General features: G+C 30.5%; 1 protein-coding gene across 1 annotated transcript; it reads right to left on the bottom strand.

Moving 5' to 3' along the window:
- Positions 1–2,678: 2,678 nt before the first annotated feature.
- LOC131954849 (beta-galactosidase) lies at positions 2,679–10,718 on the bottom strand. The gene is made up of 17 exons (XM_059318662.1): positions 10,635–10,718; positions 8,328–8,491; positions 8,095–8,245; positions 7,593–7,656; positions 7,411–7,505; positions 6,807–6,990; positions 6,555–6,610; positions 6,178–6,299; positions 5,886–5,926; positions 5,593–5,708; positions 5,350–5,424; positions 4,898–4,987; positions 4,558–4,665; positions 4,146–4,277; positions 3,931–4,040; positions 3,461–3,587; positions 2,679–3,131 (listed from the first exon to the last, which is right to left on the bottom strand). The coding sequence occupies exons 1-17, from the start codon at positions 10,716–10,718 to the stop codon at positions 2,874–2,876; spliced, it is 1,977 nt and encodes a 658-aa protein (XP_059174645.1). The 3' UTR covers positions 2,679–2,873.
- Positions 10,719–10,984: the final 266 nt, after the last annotated feature.

Genomic DNA, 10,984 nt, shown 5'->3' with positions numbered 1-10,984 from the left:
CATTTTTCAATAGCAGTTCAGTTAGGTCTAGAAGATTGAGATATAATTATAAGCAAAAGTATAGTTCAAAAAGGAATGTAGGCCAATAAAACATATTAAAATATAATTTAGAAATAACTGTCAGGATATATATTAAATAATCCTACGTCTGAATAGCATTCAACCCAGCAGCTTTCATTTTATTCAGTCGATCCTTCCAATGTCCTTGATGGATACGGGCATAGTGCACACTACCTGAAATGTAGCGAAATGGCTTCCCATCTTTTACAAATATGTTGTTTGTAAAATCAATCTGAAATGTCCTTGCTGCCTGAAATTATAAAATGTAAATAATACAAAGTTTAAACTTTTTGTTGTTGGAAAAACAAATTATTGAAATTACTTATGGACTTAAAAGACTTAAATAAATAAAAAAGGTATTATTAAGATTTTACTTTACAGTTTACTTTACTACACTCCAACAGTCCTTGCCACCTATGTGTCTAACAATATGTTTACTAGTTTTTAACAAACCTGTACTTCTATGTTATTGTTAAAATTAATTATAAAATGTAATAACTTTATGTTTGAAAGGTATGTTCCATGGAACGCACATGAATTGGAGCCAGGAAAATTCAACTGGGATGGTATGTCGGATTTAGAAAAATTTATAACGCTTGCTCAAGATTCTGACTTGCTGGTGTTGCTTAGACTTGGACCATACATGTGTGGGGAATGGGAATTTGTGAGTAGTTGAAAGTTTTTGCAGTTTCACAATGTTATAACTCTTACAATTTACGTCTGCTGTTTTTACTGTTAGCTTTTGTGGCTAAAAAAAAGGGTGATTGATGTTCAGTTACAGTTATTAGAAAAGCGAAATAATTTTAACTTAGCATTGCTTATATTTTAGAAATGCAATTACTCATTTTGGTTGAAAAATTGTAAGTTAAGTCACATTTAATTGCTACTGTGAGTTTTTAAAAATTCACAGTTAAGTTTTGATCTGTTATAATAGTTAATGTCTTAAAAAATAAATGTGTGATTTTTATCTGTATTAGTATTAGGGTCTGTTTGATTAAAATAATTGTATCTGTTTAGGGAGGATTTCCAGTTGCTATAGTAACGAGTAAATAAGTTTATTGAAATGTAATGTTTAATTGTTTATTTACACGCTATATTTTTATTAATATTAAATTAACAACATGTAGGCTAATATAATATATAGCAATAAACCATATATATATATATATATATATATATATATATATATATATATATATATATATATATATATATATATATATATATATATAAAACAACTACATATTCGAATATTGCTAGCAGTCACCATGAATCTGTCATTGTGAGATGATTGTTTCTTCATTGCTCCACCTTTTTGTGTGGCTCAACATTAACACGCACCTGAAAATGAATTTTTTTTTAAAATTATCAAATTTAAGTATTTTTCGTTTAGTTCCACATGTGGACGTCCACATTGACCCGAACCGCCCCCCCCCCCCAATCAACACAAGTCGATTTTATTCGGACCCCCCCCCCCCCCCCCCCTTTCATGTTGACGTCATGAATGGATGACCCCACAGGGAAAAAATAAAAGTTTAAATTCGTGACGCATTTAAGTCCCTTTAATAGGTAAAACAGCGCTCAAAATCTTCACACAACATATCAGAGAATCTAGTATTTTCCCGGGCACCAGAGTTAGACTATCTTCTTAGCAAATATTAAGTTTTTTTGCAAGCGGTCTATCTAGTTCAAGCACTCTTAAAAATGTGTAGTTTAGTTAAAACTTTTAAGGGTTGATCAGTTAGTGAGACTGCTATAGTTTTCCTGTTAGATTGAACAGCCCGCTTTGCCAAGAGCAATTCCTTATTAATTGCCTGCAAATATCTGATCTAATTCAGCTTTAAGTAACAGACACTTTATATATATATATATATGATATTAATATATCTTTTCCCGTTCGTGCCCAAGACTCATGGGCATGGGGCAGATGGAGTAGAGTTTATTTGTTTCAGCGACCTCAGCATATAAAGAAATAGTGTGGTCTGTACTATGACCAGCCTTTGCTTTCCCTAAAGTGAGTTTGGTACCAATTAGAGCTGGGTAGGCTCAGGGACATTGTAATGATTTGAATCTGGATTCAAACTCAAGACTTTCAGGTTAGCTCTCTACCACTAGGCCACTAGTTGACAGTCTCAACTATTGAAATTATTGCCTCAATTTTTTTTACCAATTCAAAAAGTCAATATTTAAAATTTTTGTTTTTATCTCTATGGAACTTACTCCCTTCTGGCAATGCTTGTTCAATGAAAAAAAGGATTGTATTTGTAATGCAGCAGATATTGAAATACACTTTCTGATGTCATTCATACAATGAAACAAGTCTGTTATGAATGGAATTAGAACTTAGATGGATGTACAGTTTAGGAAGAATTAAAAGAGATGGTGAAACATTAAATACTTAGACAAGCATGCCTTGTGAATCCATGTGTCTTTTACTACAGGCATAGGCGTTTTCTCAGCAATCTACCAAATAAAAACACTTTACTGTCTTTATTTAGATGAAGCATTAATTAGTAGTTATCACAAGCTATATTCCTCATTAAACTTATTAGGCTTGCGCATGGAATTAAGAACTGGAATATTAAAAAGAAGATAAAAGTAGAAAGCAAAACAATCCATTTAAAAAAGTGAGTGTTTATAGATTTATTAAAAGGTTAAAAATTATATCAAATAAATAAATACAGGAAGTTCCCAATTTTTGTTTCATTTGTTAAATAATTAAACATTTGTTGGAATGTTAGAATAGAAAATAAAATATCTGGATAAAAAACTTAACAGTTTGATCATAAAAAAGGCATAAATTGGTGTTAAAACTAATGATATCGTCTTGGATATGTGTAAAAACTGGATTTTGTTCCTGGCCCATTAGGTCCATCTATATTTGGAGTATCTGTGAGGAATACTTGACAGGTAGGCACCTGCAAACAGGGTGCATTTTCTAGCTCAAACAAGTAGAGTAGATTCAATGCAGGTGGGTTGTTGAAAGCTTGCTTGGGTATGTACAAAGTTACTTGTGGTCCTTTGGTTGGCCAATAGCGGCCAATGTTAAAACTGTTGACAAATGCTTGACCCTGAGAATAATAAACAAACTATAATAATAAGTTATAAAGTATATTTCTTAATAGTTTTAACTTGTGTCTCAAATTTTTTCATGTGAAGAAAGAATCTTTGTTAAAAAGAAACATGAAATTCTCTTTGTAACTGAAAGTCCATAAGGCTGAGTCTGTTTCTAATTGTATGAAGTACTAGGATGTTATATGACTAGCACAATCCTCTGCTGCCTCTACCAATGCTGGGTACTCAGTGGAGCTAGGACTAAGTATATATCTAAGTTAAAATTCTGGTATTATCAATATTTTAAGCACAAGATCCCTTTTTGTAAATTAAACATGTTAAGCACCTTGACAAATGGCCTAGGATCCAGGTAAGTATCTTGTGGTTGATCAGGTGTATTGGGGATATTAACTGAGCCTGCATATATTGAAGGTGTTAGAAGTTGACCATCTTGTGATTTTGAAGGTTGTGACCTACACAAAACAAAATAAATATTTTTTTTAACAAATTAATGTCAAATATTAACAACAATATCCTAACGTTAAAATAAACAAATAAATATTGGCTTTAATTAAATTAACAACAAACTGCTTTCCTTAAATATACATTTCCCATCAAACAAACTATTCTGAAATAATTAGAGATATATAAAATTTCAAATTACTTAACTTGATAGTTTAAAAAAAAAATGATTCCAGTTTATTGGCAAAAGAAACACATTTAAAAAATAAAAACTGCCCATAAAAGTATAGTTTAATTGTTTATAGGCCCCTAAATATTTATTAATAAATGAAGAAAAGAGAATTATACAATTACCTTTTAGATGGAGATGAAAATGTTACATTGGGAATGTTATCTACATTCAAAGGATAAATCTGCCAACCAGTTACAATAACATTGTTCAAAGTTACATTACTAACTATTCCCTGTAAGAAAAAAAATTGATCGAGTATAAAACATTTATTTTGGAGTCCTAGGTTAAAATGAAACATATTGTATTTATTAAAATAAAAAATGCAATAAAAAAATACCTTGTTGTTGAAATTGATATCTTTACCATATCCAATTCGTCCTTGATTTTCAACTAAAATATCAACAGCCTGACCTATAGAGCCTGTTATATTTACAGTTGTCATCGTTCTATCCATTAAACCAAAAGGTACCTACACATTCAGAATAAATTATTATATAAATAAATGAACATATCACATTTGCATGAAAAGATTTTCATATCTTAAGACTCAAAGTGATTAGTATTAACATAGTCAACTTGTATATGTATGAAAGGGTTAGGTTTAGAACCAGGTGGTTCCCAGCCATTCTCAAGAATTTTATTGAAGTAAAATAACTAAAAAATCAGTCTAATTCTTTAATATTACCCTAAGGTTTTTTTTAAAATCAAGTAAATTTGGCTTTGGTTAGCAAAAAGTTAAATATTCTCACCCCATTAACCATCACTACTGCCCTATCTCTAATTCCTTTGGAATAGAGTGGTGTAGGGTTAACAAAGTTGCTTGACAATACAAATCTGTACATAATAAATCCAGCATACTGTGAAAAACAAGTTCACAAATTAATATTTATAATTTATAGTAATAATTTTTATTTACTTTTTAGATATTACTTATCAGTTTTTAACAAAATAGATAAAAAGAGTGTGTATATATAAGTATATAATGTAAATATATTTTTTTTTTCTTAGTTAAAATATTCGCCTTTCAAATGCTGTATTCATTTAAACATTTGTAATATTGTAAGTGTAAACATAAAATAATAGACTGACAAAGTTTATCTGTTCCATTGGCACTGGGTAAGTAGACAATTTTGGACCTGCTGGAGCAAGGTAAGGGAGGGCATCTTGAACTGTGCTGATCTAGAATATAAGAAAACATAAGTATGCTGATTTATTTTTTTAGCAAATTCTTAATCAATAAACAGGTGTTTAATAAAATAAAAAATAAAGTAATCCTAACTCATACGAATTGTAGACAGTTTTCATCACAAGAGACAAGGGACATGGTTGTTTATCATTTTGTTTAATAATATGTTACACTTTATATGTAGAGAGTTAGTATAGAGCAATGTTATTTAATATTCCATTGCTAGAAGTTAATGTAGTAACAAGAAAAAAAAATGTCTAAACATGGTACATCATCAACACAGTTTTCTCAAGCTCCACAAGCACCCATACAATTTTTCTCTGAGGAGGTTCTATGTGACTATGTGTACACTTACAAATTCTAGTGATATGTTTCCATATTTTGTCTTATTTGTGTTAGGAGGAATAGGCATATCGGGCAACTTTTGATACTGTAATAAAAAGAAAAACAAATAATTACATCTTTAGAAATTTTTTATATTAATTAGCAGTAAAGTCATTATAGGTTTCTTTTAACTAACTTGAACTGAATATCTCATGTTAAATAAAATAATTAAGAAAGACACATAAACAAAAAAACATTTTTTGTAATTGAATACCTTCGAAATAATATCTCTAACAGCGTAATATTTTGGTGTGATATCTCCTGCTTCAGTTAATGGACCACCATAATCATAACTTGTGGGTACAGGCTCATACGGGGGACTGTTGGCACCTGGGAAAAATAATTTTTAAAATCTCTACCAACAATTTTTATTAAAAGCCAAACTATAATTCATAAATAGAATTGGTTGAAGAAGTTTTGTATTCCACTATAAACACTAGGAACAACTTCTGTTTACCTTTAATATTTTCATTATGAGATAAATAAAAAGAAAACAAGTGGACTTACCATTCATAAATCCAAAGTTTGTTCCACCAATAAACATATACCTAAACATGAAAACAAAAAAGAACACAAAAATGAAACACAGACCCAAAGAATGTGAATGCACATATTTTTAAACAAATAATGTAACAAAAAATTCTGTAATTTAATACTTTTTTCTAAAAGACAAGTACTGTCATATATATATATATATATATATATATATATATATATATATATATATATATATATATATATATATAAAAATTATAATATCAGTAATAAAAGCTTGTAGTTTTAAAACTGCAAAACTTACATATTAACATTTGCACCCATTTCAAGCAGACGATCTAAACTCTTGCTCACAGAATTAGTGTCAACCTTGGCATGTGGTGATCCCCAGTGATCCAGCCACCCAGTGTAGTACTCAGAGTTGATCTGGGAACATTTGATTGGGCACTTTTGGTTAGGAGATTTTAAAACTTAGCATACAAGTAGACTTTTTCAAGTAGGTTTTTTTTACAATTTAAAATGTTTTCAATAGAATAATTCAGTAAACTTGGTACAATTAGTCTTTTTACTAATGTCAAATACACATATAGTTGAGATAAACATTTATTCATACAATTTTTTAAACCTATGCATTTGTAACTGCCTTCGGCAAACTTCAATATACTTTAATATGTGACTTACAAATGGTCCATTAGGTTCATAAAATCTTTGAGCACCAAAACATCCAGTTGGGTCACCTGAAAGAAAGGCTCTATCAACAGCTGCTTGAAAGATGTTATCCTAAAACACCATTCTCTTGTTCATTCAATACCAGCACTGATATAATTTGTCCAAGTTTTGAATTCTTTGTATTGTTTCTTTTTACAAAGTTAATTTTAAATATTAAAAAAAATAATACAAATGACTGGATACAACTAAAGCTATTTAACTCACTACCAGGGCCAAAGTCCACAGTGGCATAAGAACCATTGACTTTACCACAGCGAAGGTAGCCAAGACCACATCCATCAGTTGTATATAAAGTCACATTTGGTCCTAACTCAGATTTTACTTTGTATACGAGAAAATCAAGGTATACGCTGTCACAAGCAAAATAACTGCCATATTCATTTTCAACCTGTCACCAAAAAGAAATTAGATAAAATAAGATTAGCCCTAAAAAGTACAATCATTATAATTTTAAAATATTTTTTCTATAACTAATTTGAAAAATGATTTTCACAATAAGATATTAAATAAGTAGAACATAAGTAATGAAAAAATCTTATTAAAACTAGCCAATTAAAGTTAATATTTGCAACATCAAGATTCGTACCGAAATCTACAGATGAACAATAACAGGAACAAATATAAAACAATTGAAAAAAGTTACAGTGAAAAATATATATCTGCAGATTGGTGGAGGGAATAAAGTTTTTGGCTAGAGAATAAATCAGAATGGTTGGTGTCTTGTTTGTTCTGAAACCGCATTATGTGAATTATTGTTTTACCTGACTTTTTAATGCTTTAAGTCTTCAAATGTAATGAACTACAATACCTGAACCATAATTATTGGACCACCATTTTCATACAAGTATGGTTTAATCTTCTTCAGTAATACTGTAAACCATTTATCCACCCATTTGAGGTAAGCTGGAGATTAAAAATTTTATGCAAGTGAATTTGAAAAACAAACAAAGAGGAATATTAAAAGTTAAGAAATAAAGTAAAAATAATTACCATAATCACTGGTACGTAGAACCATATTTGGTTCAACTGTAAGTAGCCACGCTGGAAATCCTCCCTGAACAAATTATTTTAGTTTAATCAAACTTTCAAGTTCAAAACATAAGTGTTTATAAGGTCTGATATGGAAAACCTAGTATTGTTTTTTAAACTAAAAAATACAAGCTTCAAGTTCAATTAAATCTTTAGTACGAAAAGAAAACAATGGTTAAAATAAAATAAAAAACACCCACAAACCTTAACAGTTTTAGGAATTTATAATAAAAAAACTTTTGACCAGCATAAGTAATGAATCCCAACTAATGTTACAGTTATGCAGATAAGGTTAAATTGCAAGGACTTGATTCAATCATAAATAAACTTTAAACTTCTTTTATGTCTTTAGCATCAAATGAAGGTTAAATTTTTTACTTGATCTCTTATATTGTTATTAACACTTTATTAATCAGTTATAATCAAAGGTGTCCTAAGATTGCCAACACAAACAATTACTTACAAACTCCCATTCCCCGCATATATATGGCCCAAGTCTAAGCAACACCACCAGATCAGACTCTTGGGCAAGTTGTATAAATTTTTCTAAATCTGACATGCCTTCCCAGTAAAATACTCCAGGTTCCAGCTCATGCACATTCCAAGGCACATACCTTTCAAAGATAAAATTCTTTTAATCATGAGCAACATGGATATAAATAAAAATAAAAACTTACAATAAATGAATAAACTTACGTCTGAACAGCATTCAATCCAGCAGCTTTCATTTTTTGCAATCGATCCTTCCAATAATCTTGATGGATTCGAGAATAATGCATACTACCCGAAATGTAGCGAAATGGCTTTCCATCTTTAATAAATGTGTTGTTTGTAAAATCTATCTGAAACGTCCTTGCTGCCTGAAAATATAGATACAACATTGACTTACTGTCTTTAAGAGTGGAAAAGATAATTTTTATATCACAAGGTATTTAGAAGTAGATTAGCAACTACTTACAACTGATTGATAAATAACACTAGATCTAGAGATGTTTGTAGTTTCTTGTATTAGTGTAGTGTAGAAGTTGTACTAGTACTTGTTAGTTTTCATTATCAGCATTTCTGATGGACAACTTGTGGAGTATAGTGAGGCAACCACACCTCTCTATTATACTTGATTTTGGGCAATTCCTCCATGACACTCTGGCTGCTTCACTGAAATCTGATCTTTTCCAAGTTTGTTTTGGCCTACCTACTCTCCTCTTTCCTTGGGGATTCCGGGGGATTTATTTATACCAGTGTCCAATAATAGAATCTTCTTAAAAAAGGGGCGTTAGGTTACTGGTAGTTAACTAAAATATACACATGGCTAATAACATCAATGCTAATCCTATCCCTAACCCTAACTTCTGATCATAAAACTAGTAGAGATTTCAATACTACAAACAAACAATTTTTGGAAGTCTATTATTGGACATCTGTACCTTCAATCATCAGAGATTCCAATCTAATGCCTTTCTGGTGATGTTGCTAGTTGGTTTACACAAGGTGTGTCCAATCCATGTTTTTTTCATTTGCGAATAGGGTCTTGCCCAGTTTTCACCACAGTTCGCTCTGGTAATTTTTTGTGGCCACGTAATGTTCAATATGTGATGCAGGCTTGCCTTAATGAAAGTCTGAAGTTTGTTAGTATCTTCTGCTCCCCCCCATCCTTGGTTAGACACTTCATACTTATGTGAAGCGATCCACCTCCGAAATACTCATTTCGTGTATCATAAGTGGGAGCTCAGAGTTGTTAACTCTCATGACCTTGTCCTAGTTAATGCTCACAGTTTAAAGTTAAAGTTTACATACAACTTTTGCTAAGCTTAAAACACCAACTTTTTAAAAATTGTACATTATTCACTGACACTGCCTCAATACTTAATTATGAGTTTATTAACAGACTACAGCAGTAAAACTCAATTTTAATGTAATTTTTTAAAAGCTTTTAATTTTTTAAACACAAACAATGTTAGGATAACACTTCTTCTTTATTTTTTATAAATTTTTTATAAATTTTTTTTGGTATTCTTGTCAAAACGTGGAAAATTCCTATCTGATAAAATTTAAAAGTGTCTTATTTAACTGTTTTACACTTAAAAATTATGTTTCTGTTAAGATTTTCATGGGTATGGGTAAAATACAAACCTTACTTGTTTCAAGTATCTTGCATGCCCTGTAATATAAACTTAAGTGAACTTACAATGACCCCAAAAGTGCCGTCACCACAATTTCAAATAGCCAGTGTCAAAACTATGACCTATTATGCTGCTATCTAAAGCAATGTGAACTCACACAGTCAACCCTAAATCACAATTTCTAACAAAAATGAACAAGTTCTTCATAATTTTTTTATTCTATAAAAATATAACACAAAATTTATTTTACCCCTCCCATATTTTGAGTCTGATGTCATTAATTGATGACCTAATATTGTACATCCTCCATAGCTTTCATTGAAGAGGAGAAGGTGGTCCACTGTCATACTTAACTAGATCTATTTAATTTTATAATAACAACTACTTATATTAAAATCAATGCATCAAGCCCGCCTGTTGGCTGAGGCCAGGGGGGGGGGGGGGTAAGACGACATTCTGACCAGGATGTTAAAGGGACAACTTATATTTCACATACATTAATTAATTATTAATAACATCATCCTGGTCATTGACTCATCACTGTGAGTGTTGAGTGTACTGTAAAGTTACACACTACTGACTATACAGTACGCTGTAGTTGACTGACTACACACTCTAAGTACTAAGTACTAAGTAGAGTGTAATCAGTCAACTGCTACTGACTACTGTCACACTACTGAGTACTGTACTGTAGTGTCTGTGAGTGTGTAGTAGTTGCAGAGTACACACTACAGTACAGCTACACACACACACCACAGTTAGTGACACAGCTGAATGACTTAGATAATTAGTAATAACAGATGTGGTGCATCACAATCTGTTTGAAAACTAAATACAAATAATATGGATAATAATTTTGAACAATTTTAAATTTTATACTCACTGTAGTGTGTACAATTTGTAAAGTAAAAACAACTATACAAATGTAAACAAATGTTGTTGGGAAGTAAGCCATTTTATAAATCATGTGACTACTTTGTGACAAAATGCCAGGATGGACTGAGGATTAAAAATATTTAAAAAAAAATGCATAAAAAACGTATTAATAACATGTTTTTGTTAATAAAGCACTAAACAGGAGAAATAAATGATTTTCTTTAAATATATATTAATTCACTACTATTTTAAGAAAAGCGGGGGTCACTATAATATATATTACTAATATTTACAAATAATTAGGAAGAGACCCACGCTTTTCTTTAGGGTTTTTAAATGGTAGTGTATTATTATACG

Source organism: Physella acuta, unplaced genomic scaffold (genome assembly GCF_028476545.2).
Source record: "Physella acuta isolate Inbredline_101_S28 unplaced genomic scaffold, ASM2847654v3 ptg001034l, whole genome shotgun sequence".
In the NCBI taxonomy this organism is placed as follows: Eukaryota; Metazoa; Mollusca; class Gastropoda; family Physidae; genus Physella; species Physella acuta.
The sequence above is the reverse complement of the archived record's forward strand: the minus strand, read 5'-3'. Positions and strand labels throughout refer to the sequence as shown.